This window comes from Podarcis cretensis (assembly GCF_951804945.1).
Source record: "Podarcis cretensis genome assembly, chromosome: 8".
Taxonomy (NCBI): Eukaryota; Metazoa; Chordata; class Lepidosauria; order Squamata; family Lacertidae; genus Podarcis; species Podarcis cretensis.
Genome location: NC_137177.1, coordinates 31,965,994 through 31,987,794, shown reverse-complemented (window position 1 = coordinate 31,987,794; position 21,801 = coordinate 31,965,994). Strand labels below are relative to the sequence as shown.

Sequence of the window (21,801 nt, the reverse complement as noted above, 5' to 3'; positions counted from 1 at the left end):
TTCTAAGTAAGTATATAAAAACTGGAGGTATCTGTGAGGAGGTCTTTCCTCAGGGCAGTTTATGGTGCCTTTGGTGCCGCTCATGCAGGCATCCATCTGCTCAACATTTAATTGGAATTTACCATTTCGGTGGAAAATTCGATTTTAAAAAAAAATACCAAAAAAACGGTAAATTTGGATTAAATTGGGGATCATATGGGACAGTAGTTGGATTAGGATAATGCCTTGTGGATGCTGTGGAAACCTCACATGGATGAGTAGCACCAAGTCCACCATAAACTACCGTAGAAATTACACTTGGACTGTTTGGAAAATATCTAATTGTGATTTACAGAAACATTGCAAGCCTGCTTTGGAGTTCCCTTGAACTCTTCTTCAGCCTAAGGTAGGGATGGGCAACCAAATGCAGCCTTCCAAGCCTATCCAGCCATCAGGAGCCTCACCACGCCTCCTAGTGCTGGCCCTGATTCGCACCCTCCTTGAATGCAAAATGTGTCCTTGAACTGTGATAATGTCTCTTGCTTCCATGGGTGGAGGATAGAGAGGGGTGTGAGAGAGTGTGTGGAAATGAGCCTACTGTACAGAGGTAAAATTTGCCTGCATTGCTCCACCCACATTCGCCTCTGACCACACCCACTCATGACATGTGGGGGCCCCCAAAAGGAATTGCAGCCTTTGAGCTGAAAACCGTTCCCCACCCCTTGAGCACAGGGTTGGACTAAGATATCCAAGGCCCCTTCTGTAGCTGTGTGGTTGTTCCCTCTACTTTATTGTCTCCTGTGCTTTGGGTCCTTGTTGGTTAGAGTTCCTAGAAAAATATGGTGTATACCCTGATGGTGCAATCTCAATACTAAGACAAAAAAAGAAGAGTTGGCAACTATGCTAATCTGTTCCCTCCCACATTCCATCATGATCTTCAAAGAGCAGCTGCCCTCGCACCTAGTCTGCAACTTGCCCTAACAGGCTTGTTTGACATACACCAACTTTAGAGAGTGTGGCATCCCAAAGAAAAGGGGGGAAAGGAAAGGGGCATTGTGTGTGCTAGGCTGTCCCACACCGCCTCTGGGTCCCATATGCACTTTTGCAGCCCGATCAGCTGCAGAAAACCGGCTGAGCCGAAGCCTCTCTCTCTGCCACCCCCTTCACAACTCAGAAAGGATTCCTTTCTTCTTGCACAACCCAAGAGGCACCACACCCTTATTGCTCACACAAAAATAAGGCAGCTCCTTACAGTGCAATGAGCCCGGCTTTTTTGGCGCTTCCCTATGCAGGACGGGGAGAAAGTTTTATGGCATAAACCTTAAAGTTACGGGGTCCTGCCTCCAGGGAGACTTCCCAGCTTTTCTCTGGGCGAAGTCAGCAAGGAAGATCAAGGAAGATTCGGAGTTGGTAAGTAGAATTTAACTTTATACCGGAGGATCGAGGAAGTGGCACAGATTATTCTGAGTGAATAGCATCTGAACGAGGCATTTTCGTTGCTCTGGCTCCAATAACATCATGGTCGTTAGATCTGCCTAGAAGAAATCTTCCAGACGGTTTGCCCAAGAACAAATCAAACCTGGCTGGCAATTCTGATTTTTTAAAATGTCTGTTATAAAGAAAGTGCCTACTACACCCTCTTATGTTTTTGTGTAAGTGGCTCGACGCACCTTAGAGACTGTTGGGGCTGAGAACTCTAAAGCGGGGGGGGGCAGGGAGGTCTTTAGGACTTAAAAAAAGGAAGCATCTTTGTGGGGGATGGAAGGCTGACAGTTCTTTAATGGGGGCACGATCATTTGAAAGCACCTTTGGCTTCAGTAGGAAAAAGCTGGGCATGTGTTCAATCCTTCTGTTATGAGAGAGTGAGAAAGAAAGAAAAGACTTCACGATACAAGAAGTAAATGCAATTGTATGCACAGTTTTTGGAAGCAAGTCTCGCTGCAGTCAACAGAATTCAGCCCCATGTAAAGGATCTGTCCTTTTTTAAAGTTACTGTTAGTGCATGCTTCATGCTAGCTGCCTTTTCAGGGGAAGCGTAACCATGTGGGGCCCTGATTCAGCATGGGGCCTGTAGGCAGGGCTTAATCCTTTTCTCCCAGCACCAGTCTGCAGTCGACCCACCCACCCCCAGATGACATTGGCCCCTAAGGAGATGCTTACTTCATATTTACACATTGATTAGTGTCTCTAGGATTTGCACCCTAAGGAGTAGATCACAGGTAGAGTCTCAGACCCGTCTTTGCTTACAAAGGAGGCTGGGGGTGAGAACCACTTAGATCGGGGTCCCCAAACTAGCATCTGTGGGCACTGTGGTGCCCTTGGGCATCTGCCTTAGTGCCTGCCTCCTGGCTCTCCCCGGTGTTATTATTACTGCTGTTGTTAGTAAAAATAACTTTTAAATGAGGAGTTTGGCTTTTGGGGATTGCTGTTTGTGAGGGCTGACTGGCTATTTTGCCTGTATCTTATTTATTGAGGGTTGTTTGGGTATCTCGGAGGGTTTTCCTCTGGGAAATGGGCGTTTGGTGGTGCTCATGATAGCTTTCCAAATGTGCCCTCAGCCCCCCCCCTAAAGATTAGAGAGCCCGATATAGGGGATGGGTTGAAAATAAAAGGCACTGACGGAGCCATCAAATGGCCCTTTGGCATTCCCCAGAAGGCTAGGCCTTTGAAATAAAAGGGCCTTAATAAAGTTCTAGGAAACGGAGGGTTTGAAACAAAAGACATCTGTTAACCCTGAGAGATTCCGACATTACTGAGGGGAAGAATGGGTGAGATTATGAGGAAGTCTATTATCACCAGATGTTTAGGAAAGGTAGAATGACAGAGGGCTGGGTCAGGCCTGCAGCAGAGAGAAGTGTCATGGCTGAGGCGGCACTAAGGACAGGTGTTTGAATTGTGACTTTTCAAAGTGTTGGCCCTAGAAAAGGGATGGGGGGCAAGTGGGTTTTGCTATAGGCAGCACTGGAACACAGGGAGCTGCCGTATGCCAAGTCAGATAACTGGTCCATCTAGCTCAATACTCTCTACACTGGCTGGCAGCCACTCTCCAGGGTTTTGGACAGGGAGTCTTTCCCAGCCCTACCTCTTATAGACACTGCTGGAACACAGGAACACAAAAGCTGCCTTATATAGAGTTGGCTCATTTGTCCATCTAGCTCAATATTGCTTACACTGACTGGCAGCAGCTCATCAGGGTCTCTCTCACTCCTACCTGGTGATGCCAGGGATTGAATCTGGGACCTTTGGCATGTATAGCACATACTCTACCATTGAGCCACAGCCCTTTCCATATAGCTCAGTTGTCCAAGGTTTCAGGCAGGAGTCTTTCCCAGCGCTACCTTGAGAGGTTGGCAATTGGGCCTTCTGCACAAAAAGCACAACCTGTACTTCTAAGCTGTGTCCCCTGCCTTTGTGTTTGTTCACAAGGCTTGACTAGTGACCCTGTTCACACATGCAGCTCATCCTGTGATGTAGCAGCCCTCAAGTGATGAGTGCACACAGGGGAACCAGCCACAATTTACTTTCGCAGTTGGTATCAGTTACAGCCCCTGACTTTAAGCCTTAATCCCAAACTTGTTCAACATTAGCAATTTGAGAAAGGCACTCTGCGCATGCTCAAAGGCATTCTCTTAAGAACATAAGAAGAACCTGTTGCAGCAGGCCAATAGCCCATCCAGCCCAGCATCCCTCTCTCACAGTGACCAACCAGATGCCTTTGGGAAACCCAAAAGCAGGGCCCAAGCACAAGAGCACTCTTCCTTCCTATGGTTTCCAGCAACTGGTTTTCAGAAGCATTCCTGCCTCTGAACATGAAGGCAGAGCATAGCCATCCTGGCTAGTAGCCATCAATAGCCCTCTCCTCCTCCATGAATTTGCCCAGTCCTCTTTTAAAGCCATTCAAGTTGCTGGCACATCACTGCCTCCAGTGGGAGCGAGTTCCATAGTCTAACTATGTGCTACGTGAAGAAGCGTTTTCTGTCATCTGCCCTGAATCTTCCAACACTCAACTTCACTGAATGTCCATGAGTTCCATTGTTGTGAAAGAGGAAGAAAAACCTTAGTCTATCCCCTTTCTCCATGTCACGCATAATTTTATACATTTCTGCCATCACTCGCCTCTTCTTTATTATTTCACACAAGCAGGGGCTATGAGCCATAACTCTTTGAGAATAAAAATTGGGATTAGACCAAAGGTCCCTCAAAGATCTCCTAGTCCAATATCCTGTTCTCAAGAGGGGCTTGCTAGATATCTCCAGGAATTGCACCAGCAGGCAAGATCTGGTATCCAAAGGTAATCTTCTACCTATAGAGGTTCCATCTATGGATCACTGCTTACAGCTTTTAATAGACCTATTCTTTATAAAACTTCTTCTTCCTCCTCTTCCTCTTCTGATTCTTCTTTTTGTAAGCCATCAGAACAAGCATTGTTCCAAATACTTCCCTTGCATGTGTGTGTGTGTGTGCTTTTAATCATTCTTCAGCAAATATTGAGAAAAGAAAGGGCATTCTAAAACTATCAAATAAGGCCCGTGTGTCCAGGGCATCATACTTACCAGCTCTGCTCTTGCCCTAGTGGAAAGTATTTTTGCCTGGCTGGAATTTGTCCATGAGAAGTGATAATGTCTCTTGCCCGTTTGAAGGGGGGGGGGTATTGTGCCGAAACCTCTGGCATACCCTCCAATATTATTCAGGGAAAAATATAGGGGCATCTTAAGGAAAAGTGGGACATTCCGGGATCAAATCAGAAACCAAGATAGCTTCTCTAAATCAGGGACGTCCATGGAAAATAGGGACAAGGTCTGTTCTAGTTTTACAAAGGTAAAAGCTGCATAACTGCCCTGCACACTTACCTTTGGCCCCATGCACCTCTGCCATGCAGCACCTAGAAGGTTGCCCACTAGGTAATGTGGCCTTTGGATTGAAAAAGATTCCCTACTGCTGTAATAAGCATGAAAAGATGGGGAGGCTGTTGACAGTGTGCCTGACAGCTGTTCATCAGTTTTGTTTTAAAGTATTTTTTAGGAAGGAATTCTAAAAGGCCCTCAGAAAGAGGCAGAAAAGTTGAAGCCTTTTTCCACAGGGGAGGAAAAGTTTGAAGAAACTAGAGGACATGTTTTGGCACTAGTCAAAACTAATGGCTGTGATCACATCCTGTGACAATGAGTTCCATAAGTTAATTAGGTGATGCATGAAAACTTCCTACAGACAAGCAATCAGCATCATTAGGTGAAAGGGGATGGTGCAAAGGATGTTTGTCTCATGATCCAATCATTAATTTGCCCCTGTTCTGTTGCCCATGGCTGGCCTGGCTTGCTCACAGTCACCTGAAGAGATTTCATATTTAAATTCAGCTTCTGCCTGGCTGTAGGCCCACCCCAGTCTGGCTTAGGAGCCAAGCTCTTAGCTGCAAGCAAGTAGCACATTGGACCATGTCCAGATGGCTCCCACCACTACAAAGTATGGAAGTAGGCTCATGACTTGAGTTATCAATTTTGAAGACAAGAGCAATTAATTTACTTTATATTGTGTCAAGCCCAAGAAATACAGAAAAAGTGATTATTATAAATGGTATCCAACCAAGTCCTACTTAGAGTAGACCTATTGACATTAATGTTGCTTAGTCAGTCATGGTCATTAAGTTCAAGGGGTTTACTCTGAGCAAAACTAGGATTGGCTGCAACTCTAAATTTGTATACTGTATTTATTTTTTTGCACACGTGTGTGTGTGTGTGTTTGAAAAGCCTTTAATACTGCACAAGAACAACAAAGCAAGCTAAGGGTAACCTACGTGGTGCCCTCCTCGTTTTGCTAGAGCCCAACTCCCATCATCTGGTGGCTGGGAATGATGTGAGTTGTAGTCCAGCAACATCTGGAGGGCACCATGTTGGCTCCCCCTGAAGTGAGCCATGAACTGAGAAGGTCTGGGTTCAAGTCTTACCTCAACCATGCATTTATCAGGTATCTTTTAAGCCAGCTCCTTTCTCCCTCAGCTACAGTTGCCCATCTGTGCTAAATTAGGTCTATCCTTAAATCAAACAGTGGGGCTAGGCCCATAGCCCTCCAAATGTTACTGGACTCCAACTCCCATCATCCCCACTCAATATGGTCAATAATAAAACATTAAAGGATCTGGAGTGTTCCACACCATCAGAAGGGCCACAGGGGCCCCCATCTCCCTTCTTTAAAGAGCAGTTGAAAGAGTCACTGGCATAATTATTGTAAGCCTGCATTACTCAATTGTAAACTAGGTATGTTTTTAATGTTTGTGCAGCACCTAGGTATGTGGATGATTTATAAAGCTATTGGTGTTAATATAATCAAAGATATATTGAAGAATACTCAGAAAATGATAAATCAGTGCAAAGCATTGTGATTAATCATTTGAGGAAGAGTGAGGGTGATTTGTCTTGGCTTTGGGGACTATGGGGTTGAACTGAATCCCATTGGTTACCTTTATCTATTTATAAAACATTCTAATTGCAAATTGCTCTTGCAAAAGTATAACAGACCTGCTAGCTGGGTAGACTATTATATCAGTTCCTGTCACATGGGAAAGAGGGGGCTGAGAGGAGCATAGCTTCCCTGAGTCTTTAGAACAAGCCTCTGGAGTGGGTCTGCAATCAGGTCTCCCAGATCAAATTCCATCTCTGTATCCGCTAGGCCAGACTTGTTGCTGAGTGCTAGGGCATCTGCTTTCATGCAGAAGGTCTACAGGTTGGGTTTGGGAATGTCCTCAAACTAAACCGTGGGGAAACACTGCCAGTCAGTGCAGACAGCAATGAGCTGCTAGATGGACCAATGGCTGACTCAGTACAAGGAAGTTTCCCCTGCTTCTAAGCCTATGAAATTTAGGGCTACCATACGTCCAGATTTTCCCAGACATTACCAGGATTTCAAAGGCGGAATTGATATCCGGGGGAAATTTCCAAAAGGTGACACTTTGTTCTGGATCTTAGACAAGTCAGTCGAAAAAAATGCTTTTTGGAAAGCTCAACAACTTTTGGGGTATCCTGGTTTTTACTTTTTGAAATATGGTGGCCCTAAGTTACTAGCCTGCTAAGAGGCAAATAGCCTGCTCTCTTTCTCTCCTCTGCAGCTAGCATGGGAGCACAGTTGCCTGGTGAAGGGGGGACAGAGCACTCTGTTCCTGGCATCAACCAGCTCGCTCGCCTGCATGAAATTCCTGATCACCTATGGCGGCCAGGCATAGCTGCCCTTGCCCAAACAGTGGGATGTGGTTAGCCAAATAGACACGGTTTGCAGATGGGTCCCCGGTGTTCCAGCAGTTAAGAGGTTAATGCCCCCCCCTTTCAGGCCTGAAGGTTAGATTATCAGCTCACCTGCAGTGCACTCGCTCACCAGCTAACTCCCATTTAAGTACTGCCTGGAATGTAGCAGCCAAAAGCACAGTAATAATGAACAAGCCTGTTTGCTCTGGGCAGGTTTTCGTGAGACCAGAAGCAGCTCTTAAAGAAGCAGCTCTTTTTGAGCCCTCCCCCTCCCCCAGTCAAGATTTGAGGTGCAAGGTAATGATGGAGCAGCCTGATGCAAAAGAGGAGAGCGCTCTAGATGAGGGAATTCCAGCAGGTGTAGCTCTGCTTGCAAGTTGCACCTGCTGAAATGCCTTCAGCTACATTACTATTAAAGGTGGAGGCACCCATGTCCCACCCTAGGGGGTGCTGGGAGTTACTAAGCCTGTCTGTTTGCTTAGTTGCAGCAGTGCACTTAAGATTAAGCTATAAGCAGGGTCGGCGTTGCTTTACTAGCCCTGCTCCTGTGTTGTTAACAAAAACCTGAGATAACAGAAACTGAGTGGTTGAAGTTTCCCAACACCATCTATTCGCAGGCCAGGAAAAGCTTGACCTCATCCCATGTCTGCGTGTGCTGTTAAAAGCGAAGGGGAAAGGTACTTTTAAACGTTGCCTGTCCTCAACTATGAGGCATTCCAAATATTACTGTTTTAAGACACAAGTATTAAGCTAGGCAGAGGAATGGTAGAAACCAAATAAAAGTGAGAGTCTGCAGTATCAATGGATGGTAGGGGTGCCAACTTTTTGCACTAGCGCCTGCTCCTCTGCCGGCATCAGCAGCTGGATCAGCAGACTATGCTGGCAGATGACTGTGTTTCAAAAAGCAACAAACCCAGTGTTTGGGGCTACTAAGTTCCTGACTATTGGCCATGTTTGCTGGGGCTCATGCGAGTTGTAGTAAGATGAATAAATAAATGTTGCAGGCATGGCATTGGGGAAGGCTGCTGTAAAAATATGCTCTGTTGATTTGTCCAGATCAAGGTGCTGTTTAAGGCTTAGAACCTTTGTTTTTCTGGTCATTTGGCAACCATACTGGACAAATGTCAGTGCTTCTCTGGAATTCAATCTAAGCAAGGCTTAAGCCTATTAAATGAGTCAGCAAGCAAAAGAAGAAGACTTCAGTGACCTTGTTTATATCTGTTTGTTTGGGTGGAAGTTGGTTACATTATTTTGCATGCAAACATTTCAGACCCAATGAATAATGGTTATATAGTATTTGACAATACCTTAGCTGTTAATAAACTCTTGAGATTATATATTGGATGACTTCCAAAATCAAAACACTCAGGCAATGGGGGTAACCTTTAAAACAACCAACTGTTTGCTTTTACTGGAATATATACACCAAGGATGTAAATATGTCCTGACTCTAGGGTGGCCAGATGCAACAGAGGAGTGGGGCTGCTGTGTCTTTAATAGGTGTGTAAAGACATTCAGAGAAGGGACGTGGGTGGCGCTGTGGGTAAAACCTCAGCACCTAGGACTTGCCGATCGTATGGTCGGCGGTTCGAATCCCTGCGGTGGGGTGCGCTCCCATCGTTCGGTCTCAGTACCTGCCAACCTAGCAGTTCGAAAGCACCCCCGGGTGCAAGTAGATAAATAGGGACTGCTTACCAGCGGGAAGGTAAACGACGTTCCGTGTGCTGCGCTGGCTCGCCAGATGCAGCTTGTCACGCTGGCCACGTGACCCGGAAGTGTCTGCGGACAGCGCTGGCTCCCGGCCTATAGAGTGAGATGAGCGCACAACCCTAGAGTCTGTCAAGACTGGCCCGTACGGGCAGGGCTACCTTTACCTTTTTAAAGACATTCAGAAGGTGTTTCTTCTCCTGCAAATTAAAAATGCCCTCCTCCACAGAACTATTAAAGGTCCAGTGGCCCTTTCCACTTTTGCATCTGACCACCTGACACAAACAAATCTAGAAGACGATGCTTTTCCTAGTGGTATTCCAATAGTGAAAGCTTTGACCATTCAGTTTCTGTGTCCAGCTGCTGTTAAAGGTACAGGAGCAGAAAGCCATCCTGGAATCACATAATGGAAATTAGTTAACATCCGGAGAACACTTTAGTCTCATCCAACCCCCTGCAATTCAGGGATCTCGCTCTTGCCCTCTATCTGACATACCTTGGGAGAAGCCCATTGCTTACATTATTTTCTTGGTATCCCAGGTAGAAGTCTAGCAAAACGGCAATTTACAACTTATGGGTGTCCCATTTAAGATAATTGTGCCTGCAGTGATGTGTCATAAGCAAGCCAACTTGATTTTACAAGTTAGCAAATCAAACTCCAGCAGTTGTGTAAATACCATTACTTAATCAGATGTACAAGCGGCTTCCTTAAACACACCTTTGCAAGTCATAGCACCCCAAAAAGCCTGAAACACCAAATTAAATGCCACACTTAAGCTTGATGCAGTAGCCACAATTATTTTTTAACCAATACCTTTGCACAGTCTTTGTGCATGTTATCTGCTTTTAACATGCACTTGCAATATTAACAGAAGCAAACAGAATTACAGCTAAGTTAGACATCCACATTTTATTTCAAGTGCCCATAAAATACCCACTTTTCAGATCTCACAGGGTGTTATTACATACAGAAATTGTGCACTAATCTAATGAAGCAACTTTTACATATTTTACTAAAAGATCAGGATTCTTGCTGCCTTAGTCTTCGAAAAGGTTTTCAATTAACTAAATGTGGTGTCAATAATGCCAAAGAAGACCCTTAAAATAACATAAACAAAATTCTTCCTGTCATGTTCTCTACCATTCTGATCCTGTCCTTCAAGAATAACTGCTCTGATCTCGTTCTCTAGTCTCGCTGGATCGGCAGCCCAGCCCATGTGTTCTACATTACAGAAGACAGTCCATTCCTCCTGATGCCAGACAGTTGCCCCATCCAGTTGGCACCTCTCACCTTTGCACAGGAAATGCCTGCAAGAACTAAGAAACTCAGGGTCACATATTTATTGAGAGGGCATGTGTTGTAGGCAGGCACCCTTCTCCTTGTCTTTCAGGAATGAACCACCAAGACATAACCTTCCATGTACCTGTGCATTTAACCTGTGTGATATTTCAGATGCAAATGACAGCTCATGGGGGGAATGTTACATAATTATTGGGATTGCAGCAGATAGGGGGTTACCCACTTCTTCCCTTACTGCTGCCCAGACAAAAGTCCCTTCTTTGAAAATTCTGGCATATGCTAATTTATCACATTTAAAAGTCATGAACATAATATAAAGAGAAATGCAGTTCCATGGGCCTGTTGTCCAGGTAAGGACTTTTAAAATCCTTTTATATTTAATCTGATCTTGTACAAATACCATACACATAGAGAACTGCTTCAAATAGAGGATTGCCCACAGTAAAAGCAGAGTAAACAGCCACCTTAATTGCAGGGAAAACACCCAAATTTCCCTATTCTCAATATAGGCATAAAATTGTCTACTTTAGTTTCAAAATACTGTATGTACTTAAATGCATATGTTGATACGGTTAAGCTTGCCTTGACTTCTTGATAGATCTTTGGTTGTGGTATGTTTCTTGAGATGGGGGGACTGGGAGCCTCTCGGTTGTGGAAAACATGGCAAAGCAGGATCTGATTTTGCAGCTCAGTGCATAGGAAAAATGGCCATTCCTCAAAAAGAAATGTCTTATTTTCTCCTTATTAAAAGCATATGTTGGCAGGGCTTTCCCTACCCACATGTTTACTTTAACGAATGACTGCACGTTGTTTGCCACGACTGGCCTTGCTGTTATATAATAATAGACATATAATATTGCAATGCAATAACACAATGTTTTAAAATGAACAGTAGAAATGCGCTTGGCAAAAAAAAAGCAAGTACACAACCCAAAGGACAAGTATCTAACTAGGGGTGGGAGAAGAATTTTGATTCAGTTCACATTTATTTAACTTATAATTTAATGAATAAATTTATATCCTACTCTTCCTCCCAAAGGAGCCCGGAGTAACAGGCAAACATATACAGTGGTACTTCGGGTTACAAACACTTCAGGTTACAGACTCCACTAACCCAGAAATAGTACTTCAAGTTAAGAACTTTGCTTCAGGATGAGAACAGAAATTGTGCTCCGGTAGCGTGGCAGCAGCAGGAGGCCCCATTAGCTAAAGTGGTGCTTCAGGTTAAGAACAGTTTCAGGTTAAGAACGGATCTCCGGAACCTGCCTGACTCACTTTCTGAAACAATAAGTATTCCAAAGCACAGTCATTCAATGAAATTCCCACTTCTCCAAATTTGTGTTGAAATTCCCCAGCTGTGTGTAAAAATGCATCAGGTAAAGTGTTCATTAAAATACTTGTACAGTTTATGGAAACAGCACCTTATTAGGATAAATTGCTTTGCAAAAGTGTGTACATTAGGAGAAATTTGCGCTGAAATTCTGATGGATTTTCATTAGGACCTTTTAAAAATGCAGACTGACCTGGAAATATGGAGGACTGAACTTAAGATGGCAAAAGTGAGAAACTGAGAGCAGCCAAAAGTGACAGGTTCTCCCATCCCTACATTTAACCCCCCATGGAATCTCGATGGAAAAAGAAGCTAGGGAACTAAGAGTTAAAAGGAAAGCTATTCCACCACTCTGGTGTGTTCCTTCCAGAGGGTAAAAAGCTAAGTGGGCGGATTGTGCACACCACTAGGGATGAAAGGGAAAGACTGGTTAGACAGCTGACTAAAATCTAATTAGGTTGCTTAAGGAAGAGCTACTGCTGTCCTGGAAAAACCTGACCTAGATGGGATGAGGGATGCATTTCGGATGCCCTTAACACCAACCCCAATGCTTGCATTCTGCCACTGTATATGAGATTCTGACAAGTCAGAGGGAGCAAAACAAACAAGCTGGCTCACACCAAATCAGGCTATCTCACTCAGTAGCATCCACGCTGACTGGCAGCAGCTCTCCAGGGTTTCAGAGAGAAAACTCTCCCAGTGCTACTTGAAGATACCAGGGATTGAACCTAGGATATTTTGCATGGGCTCTGCCTCTGAGCTACCACCCTTCCTCAAGCAATTACTCCACCTTACACTGAGTCAGGTAGGGACGCGGATGGCGCTGTGAGTTAAACCACAGAGCCTAGGACTTTCCGATCAGAAGATCAGCGGTTTGAGTCCCCGCAACAGGGTAGCTCCCATTGCTCGGTCCCTGCTCCTGCCAACCCAGCAGTTTGAAAGCACGTCAAAGTGCAAATAGATAAATAGGTACCGCTCCAGAGGGAAGGTAAACGGCGTTTCCGTGCGCTGCTCTTGTTCGCCAGAAGTGGCTTAGTCATACTGGCCACATGACCCGGAAGCTATACGCCAGCTCCCTCGGCCAATAAAGCAAGATGAGCGCCGCAACCCCAGAGTCAGCCATGACTGGATCTAATGGTCAGGAGTCCCTTTACCTTTACACTGAGTGAGACCATTGGCAATATCACCAACACTTGACTGGCAGGGGCTCTCCAGGCAGGGGACATTCTCTGCCTGAATGTCCCTACCTGGAGATGTCCCTAATGGAACCCAAGACCTTGTGCTTACAAAGCACATGCTCTGTCACTGAGCTATGGGCCTTCCCAAGCACCTGAGAAGTACTAGGTCTGAATTTAAGAGGTCATTATTTGGCTGTGAGATTCTAATTCATGTCCATGGTACTTCATGGGGGCTGCATCTCGGTGGCTTGTGAATCCCAGACTGAGCACCAGGTGCTAAATTCAAAACAGGGTGTGTCAAGCCAAAACCCTTGCTCCTACTTACCTATTTTCTGATTACGTCCTTGGCCTGTAAGTTAATTATTCTAAGGAAGTGCCAAGAAGCTACTGAGACTGTGAGTAAGCTAGAATTAATCAACTAAGAATTGTTGTTGCTTGTCTGCCAGCCCAGGTTAATAAATCTTGTGACATCAACACTTTCAGAAAGAGTAAATCTGTGTGCTTAATAAAGAGGCCTAGATAAATCCAGATTATGCTATTCACCTCTTCATGTTTCCATGAGAATTGCTGACAAAAATGACCCATAACAGAATCTGGGTCAAAATCTAGCATTCCTCCATAACAGAAAAGTGTTCCAGAACTTTAGGTGAAATAAAGTAAATATTATACTTTGTAAAGATCTGAGACTATAAAACCCACAACAGTTCAGTTCAGCCCAAAACACGTGTGCACGAGCGTTAGTGAAGCCTTGGAGGACTACAGAATCCATGACGCAGTGTAACCCTAGAAGTGTAATTGTGGGGAATACTGTTCCATCCAATTAAAACCAGCCCCAGACACTGTCTGAGCATAACCATTCAGGTGACCTCCTCAATCCCCAGGTACGTATCGCAGTAGTCTAATCTGGAGTGTTGGGCAGTTCTGAAGTGTGTTTTATAGTTGAAATATTTTACTTTGAAATAAGTTACTTTGGGCTTTGTCAGTAGGTGGTATAAAATTGAATGGCTGGGCAGACAGAAAGTCTAATAGGGCTACTCCCTATGCAATTGAAGATATGGCAAGGTAAAGACAGATGGAGCAAAAAGCAGCATCTCACCAGCAAGAAAGTATCTTTATTGTTTAGACCAGAAAGCAAATCCAGCCCAAAGACATCTATAAGGGACTAGGAGTATGGCCAGCCTTCTCTCTGGCCCACTGATGGAAGGAGACTTCCTCAGTTAGTCCCCTTGTAATGAATGCCCTTCCCTAGCCAGACAGCCTGCAGGTCCCAGAGCTGGCCCTACCCTTAGGCTGTGTGGCACAGATGCCTCAGGCAGCAGATACTGAGAGGCAGGGAGTAGCAGTGAGGAAGTGGAGGACAGATCTGTGTGGGCCGCATGGTCAGCCTGTCATCTTCCCATTACCAGTGTTGAAAAAAGACCAAAGTGAAAGTTGGATCTGTTTCCATGCAAATAATGCAGGGATGAGTAACCTTTTTAAGCCCAAGGGCCAATTTCCTTTCGGGGGGGTGCTCGTTTGGCAGGGCCAGTGGCAAAAGTAAAAGTAGGTGAAGCAACAAATGTCAATGTTTGCTTTGTACAGTAGTCTAGCTTCTACACACACACATCACCATCCTCCATCCAGGAGAGCAAAAGGTGTGATCATGGACACATTCCAGCTAGGAAAAAACAATCAAGGAGGATGAGAAGCAGGGCTGGTGAGGGGCATGGCCTGGGTGAGGCACAGATAGAAGAGGCTCCTGGCCCTCAGGTTCCCCAGCACTGGAGTAATGGAAGGAGGAGCCATCTCATCCCTCACCTCAGAGAGCCAGCTCTGACAGGTCCCCTGAGTGCTTGAATAACCAGCCAGCCTGTTGCTGGTTACAAATGTATGGGGCGCCATCTTGAAGTGTTGAAATATTATTATTTTTTTACACACCGTTTCTTTTTTCTCTCTTTCCTCCCTTCCAGGCTCAAGTGAGCAGGACCTCCACAGACTTCCATCACCATGGACTGGAAGACCCTACAAGGCCTGCTGAGCGGGGTGAACAAATACTCCACCGCTTTTGGGCGCATCTGGCTCTCCGTTGTCTTTGTCTTCCGAGTCCTGGTTTATGTGGTGGCTGCTGAGCGAGTGTGGGGGGATGAGCAGAAGGAGTTTGATTGCAACCACCGTCAGCCTGGATGCACCAACGTCTGCTTTGACCACTACTTCCCCATCTCCCACACCCGGCTGTGGGCCCTGCAGCTTATCTTTGTCACCTGCCCTTCGCTGCTGGTTATAATGCACGTGGCCTACCGCGAGGACAGGGAGAGGAAAAACCGGTTAAAGAATGGAGAGAACTGCCCCAAACTCTACAGCGACACTGGCAAGAAACATGGTGGCCTCTGGTGGACTTATGTTCTCACCCTCTTCTTCAAGTTGGCTATCGAGATCGTCTTCCTCTACCTCCTGCATAGGATATGGGAGAGCTTTGACATGCCTAAGCTGGTCAAGTGCGATCTGAAGCCTTGCCCCAATGTAGTGGACTGCTACATCGCTCGGCCAACGGAGAAGAAGATTTTCACCTACTTCATGGTTGGGGCATCTGCCTTCTGCATCGTCCTTATTGTCTGCGAGATTGTCTACCTCATCTGCAAGCGGGTGTTCCGCTCGATACAGAAGTGCCAGAAGAAGAAGAGGTCGCTCACCTACAGCAAGGCATCCACCTGCCAGTGCCATGCAAGACTGGACCAACCGCATTATGGGAAAGGGAAGCACACACAGGTGGAGGCCCTCAGAGCCTCCGCACCTAACCTGACTTTGATCTGAGGCGGCGTGAAAGGACAGATCCAAAATGGCCGGCTGCCATTTGGATTATTTCATTGCGACACACAAGTGGCTTTTGAGGAACATGGGGCAAGGAAGGGTGATTTGAAACAGAAGTCTTCCTTCTACATTGTGTGGCCACCAAAGTTTTCCACAAAGGGGAAGCACCGTCATGTTTTGTTGAGGCCTAAAGGCAAAGCCTCCTGGCCTGTTTACATGTTTTTACTAAACTGAAGACGCATGGTCAAAGCATGCACAACACAAGATGTTGACTTGCACAATCCCTGGAAGAAGTTGCAGCCCTTTAGATCCTAACATCTGCTCTTTCTCAGAAGAGATGATAATATGGGCAGTTGGCTAAGAGAGCCACATATGTGAAACATCTGTTATGGTCTTCAGAAAACTCCTAGCAACTAATGACTTATAGCTCTGATTCTTTCCTCTGACTCATTAAAATGTTTATAGAGTGTTGCAGAATCAATGGGGGGGGGGGGGCTGTTTAGTTAATGCTGTCCAAAAACAAATGATGAGAAGGAAAGGTTGGCTTCAGCTCAACCTTTTCACCAAAATTTCACCTAAAGGAAATTCAAAGTTAATTTGGAGGTTTCACTTCAGGCAGAATAACTTAGCAATTTCAAGGAAAGCCAAGAAAAAAATTCAAGTTGGGGGGAGGCGTTTGCACCATCTATAGGTGTGTTTACACGACCAAAGGGGCACAGCCTTAGATATCTCTGTATAGTAGCTTTTTCCAGTCTGCTGCATTCCAGGTGTTGTTCAGTTCCCAGCCCCAAACACAATGGCCAATAATCAGGGATGGTGGGAGTTGTTGTTCAAGAACATCTGAAAAGCACCAGCTTTGGGAAAGCCTGCTGTAGGGGTTAGCCAAGAACAAATGCTTTCATGATGTCCTGTTTACACCAGCCTCCTCAACCCTAGTGTCTCCAGATGCTGAGAGACTACAGCTCTCAACACCCCTGGTCATTGGCCATGTTTCCCAGGCCTAATGGGTGAGGAGGGCACATGATTGGGGAAAACTGGTTACACACTCCTTACCAGACCTTTCCCCAAAGGAAGGATTGTGCCCAGTGAAGTTCTGTGAGAATAATACAAGGACTCTGGTGCTTTCCAGAGAGGAAGCCATCTTCCTTCCTGGACCAGACTGAGGCACCCTGCAAAGAAGGCTTTATTCTGGTAGCGGTTGGACTTGCCCCTGAAATCCTGCCTAACATGACATTCCAAATTGGTTTGAGGGTTCTACTTTGATGGAAACCTCTGAGGACTTTCATCGGAAGCCAAAAAGAGTTGTAATATGCCTCATTGGTGGAGTGGACAGTTTGCTTAAGGCTGAAGCTTCAACCAGATTAGGTTGAAAGCAAATATCTAAATGAGATTAGAGGTTCCCCATATGAAAAAGAAACCATATAAGGGATTCTGAGGGTGTGGATGAACTAGAGCTGTTTCTCAGGTGGGCTTCCTATCTGTTTTGTAAGAGTTCTGTACTGCTCAGCAATTATAAGGTGATCATTTATGCACTACCAAAAAAAAAGGACGAAAGAATGAAGTGCTTTACATAAAATTTGCACATGTTAATGTATATATATACATGTAAAGGCACATTTGTAAATAATTGCTATACTTCAAGTAGATATGCAATACATCCCATAGAAGTGGGGAAGACCATGGCCAGGTAGCCTGTATGTTCCTGCTCAGCCTGCTGTCCAGGTACTGACTGTTGATGGGCAATTTCAAGACCCCTCCTGCTCTCCCGTCTTAGAGGTCTTTAAATTTAAACGGGACAACCCTTTAAACAGAGAGTGTCCTCTGGAAAGTAGGGCACATGGTCACCCTTATTTGGCAATATCTCACAGAGTGGGAGTTGTAGCACACTGGGGAGTTGTTTAGCTGAAGCAACTATTTACGTGAACAGGGTGTGAAGCAGAACTGACCTCATTCAACAAGCTGTGCAGGTTTGACATGGCACTCTGGAGAGGCAAGGACTTTGCAAGGGAGAAAGAGGGGGCCGCTATTATAGAAAAGCACCCAACAATTAGGGGTTATCATTTTCCTCAGTAAAAAGCTATCATGCAGCACAATCCTGAGAATGTTTACTTAGAAGGGAAGACTGCTGAGTTCAGTGGGGCAATGTTAGAACTGATGGCTTGGACTGTGAGCTGGAAAATGCCTACTTCAAAAATCTCTTGTCCACCACAAGGAATCTTCCTTTCTCTCTCAGCCTCAGGCTTAAGTCTACAAAATCCCTGACAGGTGGAACTTCAGGGCCAAACAACATTACTCAGCTAATGCATATGAAGTTCTTTAATAATAAGGAAGAGGCAGGTGAACATTTGCTCCAGTGTTCTGCTGCAAGAGTTATTCTGACCCATGGGAGTCCTTTAGCATCAGGTGAATTCAACATCCTTTGTTGTACCATCCTTGGGAACCCAACCTAAGGTTCTCAGGCTCAGTCAGAGCATCACCCCACCTAACTCACTATTTCCTAGACTGACTAGAAGTGGCTGTCCATGGTTTCAGGCAAGGTGCTCTCCCAGACCTACCCAGAAATGTCAGGTATTGAACCTGGGACCCTCTGCGTGCAAATCTGATGCTCCGACACTGAGCTATGGTCCTTCTGTAGGTTTTTACCAGGATTTGCCAAGTTTGGACCTGCAGCCTTGCCTGTGTGTGCAAAATAGCCGCACCATGGAGAAATCATCCTTCTCAGCAGGAGGTAGGATGGGCATGCAAAATTGCTTGGGTGCCATCCTACAAGCTGCTGTGGGTTGCCCCATCTAACAATTTATTTGTGGGACAGGAGCTATCCTGACAAAATGACTTTCCACAGGGAGCTGACTCCTGCTGAGTCAGACTATTAGTCCATTTAGCCAAATGTTGTATGACTGAATGAAGGTTTCCAAAGATTGCAGGTAGGGATATTTCCCAGGCCTATTAAATGAGATCATTGTGCTGGAGACGCCCTGAGATCTTGCGCATGCAAAGCATGCACTCTGCTTCTTGTGGCAGAGTTGTGGCTGTCCCTCAAAGAGAGAGCCCCAGGGCTCTTGTGTGTCTGTCCTGGGATGGTCTTTAGACAAACCTGGTTTATTAGCGCCATGCTTTAACCATCCACACCAGTTGGCCAGTTGATCATGACAAGAGCAAAGAAATTAAGCCAGTGCACTTAATTGTCAGAAATCAAAGATTATTACGGTTCCAGGACAAAACAAAGCTGAAAAGCATTTTAATGCTGAACAATTGCCTCCATGGCAATCAAGCGCATCAGCATCCAGATATTTCTGGTGTAGCTTGACAGCTTCTCTTATGAATTCAACAAATTTCTCTGTGAGACCTTTCTTGTGGGTGACCTTTAATGAGGGCAGTCTTTTTTAAAAAAAAAAATACTCCCACAATATTCACAACGGGGTAGGAAACTAGAATTCAGCAGGATAAGACAGGAACTAATGGAAGAAAAGAAGAAGTAATAATTTCACTCACAGTTCTGAGTGCAGCTCAGATCTGAAACCTGCCATCCTCAGTAGACTAAATTCAATCAAAAAGAGACATTTTGCAGCAGCAGAAATGACAACAAAAGTTAGAAAGGTGGGGATTGAGCTGCTTCCATTGCAGATGGTGAGAAATGGTTGGAGAATTTCTCCACCCTCCAAGATTATTCAGTGGAATTTTCCCTCCAATTCTTCTGCTGGCAAGTAGGGCAGAGAACTTCAGAAGTCCCTTTTTCACTCAGCTCTAGGCCCCAGGGTCAGCAGATGGGAAAAGAGGAGAGGGATCCTGCAACCTTAATTGCTATGTAGAAGAGGAAATAGGTGTTTCTTCCCATTAAAGGTGCAGGAGCTGTGAGCCATTTGTATCTGGCCACCTCACTAGACTTTGATGGAGGGGATTTAAGCAAGGGAAGGTTTTCATACCACTCACATCCAGTGACAGGGAGAAAGCTTCACCTGCAACATTTCTGCAAGTTTGGCTGCTGTTAAAGGTTCCAGCACAACCAGGAAGAAAAGCAAGTGATTTTTATGCTCTGTTGCCCTGCAAATAGGGTAGGCAGCTGCAAAAGAGGACAGTGTTCCTGTACTCTTAATTTCTATGTATAAAGGGGACTTCAGCAAGTATCTCATGCCAGGCACAGCAGCTGATAGTCCCTCGGTCATCCAGCTATTAAAGGTACAGGAGCCCAGTCCTCTGAAAACATGAGTTCCCATTCCAGGTATATGGGAGGGAAGGAGAACTAGCTACAAACCTGAAAATTAGAAAAAAGCTATTTGCTGCCTTTCAGCAGTAAATTAACCAGGTGCCAGGCTCTTATCTTTTGCTAATCTTGGCTGGCATGCTTATCGCTCTTTTGTCCAGGAAGTTATTTCTCTTTTCTGCTTTGAGCGAGTTCACCGGCAACCGAAAACAAAGAGAGCGTTGAGTGACAAGAGTCAGCTCTTCAAAGGAGAGGGCTTGACTTAAAAGGAGGCTGGGACTTCTCCCCGAAGGGGGTAAAAGTAACAACCATAAATCAATAGCGTTCAGCAAACATGTAATACAAAAGGGGGAGTGGAAGCTGGGGCAGAAAACCTCATGGAAGGGACAACCAGAGCAGCCTTTGCAAGATTTGCAAAGGATCTCCCTTGCAGAGAGATACGGCTTGAGAATCAGAGCTGGGGGAGAAACTGGGTCTATAGCAGAGGCTGCAAGAGCACCACACTAGGTGACAGTGAAGCAGGCAAGAGAAGAGGGATTCAGGTCATACAACAGGCTCAAGGTAAATGTGTTCAGATGGAGCTGGAGGGTAAGCAGACTTAGAAGATGGCAGGGAGATAGAGATGCAGTCCAGCTGTTCTAGGCTTTTTTTCAAGTTTGCTTTGTGTCAGGAACCCTTTCCTCACCAGTCTGTATCCTGGGGAATCGCCATGCACCTGCCACTTCAGCTCTCTGCACATTGCAGGGCAGTCTGGGTGCACACTCAGGTGGGTGATGGTTGGTGGCTAGGCCCGCAGAGCTCCACTACCAAGTGTTCCATTGCAAGCGAAGATTGGTTGTGATGAGCATGCCATTTTTCATAGGAACGTAGCTACCGTTCTCAATCTCGCAATGTGAAAATCCCCAGTGCAGTGGTTTAGAGTGCAGGGAGATCTGGGCTTGAATTCCCACTCAGCCATGAAGATGCATAACCTCAGGACAAGCACTCCCTTCCTCTCTGGGCACAACTGGCTGTTTATCAGGAAAAAATGGGACCACTGTCTTACTTACATCACCCAGGACAACTGAGAGGAAGAAGGATGGACTATAAGCTTGACCTGGAAACAGGAGGGAACTCAGAGGAAATTAATTGCAATGAAAGTGCTACAGACAAATCAAGAATTTGCGGGAATTCTTCCAGGGCCCAAACAGGTTTTAAGTGCCACTTCTTCCTTAATACTTCCCGTTCCAAGGGAAATCAGGAGGTCATGTTGTTACTTGTTCCACAGCATCTGCAGCACAGACAGACCTTTCTGGCCTTGCCCAGCATCCTGAGGGAAAGTCGCATTAGGGGCCCCTACGCAGGACCAACCAACCAGACTGGTATTTCGCAAGACTCAGCTCCTCTCTTGCTCAGAGCCAAGCATATCAGTTCCTTTAAGTCACTGAACAAATATTTTATTTGCCTAGCGAACTGTGTAATGCGAAAGGTCAAATAAATGTTACTTTGTTTATACAGACACATGCTGAGTTCCTTACTTACAGATGATGGGGAGAGTATGGAGAGGGGAGAGGCAGAGCAGAAGGAATGGGGTAAAGCAAGAAGATGAGAAAGGAATAGGAGAGATCCTGGAGTCTTGAGTTCAAACTGTGGTTACCTGCAGTGGTCTGTTGAGCTATGGCATTCGGAATGTCAGCCACGAGGACTAGTGATGTTCTGAAAACTGGAGCAAGCTTTTGAAGTCCTGGGGACCTGAAGAAGAGTCATGCTGGATCAGAAGATCTCCAGCATGTGGCCTGCTGGATGGATACCTTTACGAAGCCCATCAGCAGAGTGGGAAGGTAACAGCCCACTGCTGTCATTATTCCTCACCAGTTGTGATTCAGAGGCAGGCTGCCTCCATTTTCTGAGCCACTGACAAATCCCTGTCTTTCCAAATGCAAGGTGGTTCTTTTAAAATGAGATTCAGCATGAGTGAGAAGTGAGTGAGAAGATTAAAGATTTTATTCTAAACAGCAAGCATTATATACATTACCAAGCAAGTAACTTCAATCTGCCACTTGGAAGCCCTCAAAAAGTGATGAAGCGACTTCCCCAGGTAGCCTTAGGTT

The 21,801-nt window shown here is 45.5% G+C and overlaps 1 protein-coding gene across 1 annotated transcript; it reads left to right on the top strand.

Annotated features, from left to right (window-relative positions):
* The first annotated feature begins 939 nt into the window (after positions 1-939).
* LOC307221062 (gap junction beta-3 protein-like) lies at positions 940-21,209 on the top strand. Its single transcript, XM_079985244.1, has 2 exons — positions 940-1,389; positions 14,673-21,209. Exon 2 carries the CDS (start codon positions 14,710-14,712, stop codon positions 15,511-15,513), a length of 804 nt encoding a protein of 267 aa, XP_079841370.1. The 5' UTR covers positions 940-1,389; positions 14,673-14,709; the 3' UTR covers positions 15,514-21,209.
* Positions 21,210-21,801: the final 592 nt, after the last annotated feature.

Excerpts from the sequence above, each read along its gene's own strand:
- LOC307221062 (XM_079985244.1), top strand. The coding sequence starts at position 14,710 with ATGGACTGGAAGACCCTACAAGGCCTGCTGAGCGGGGTGAACAAATAC.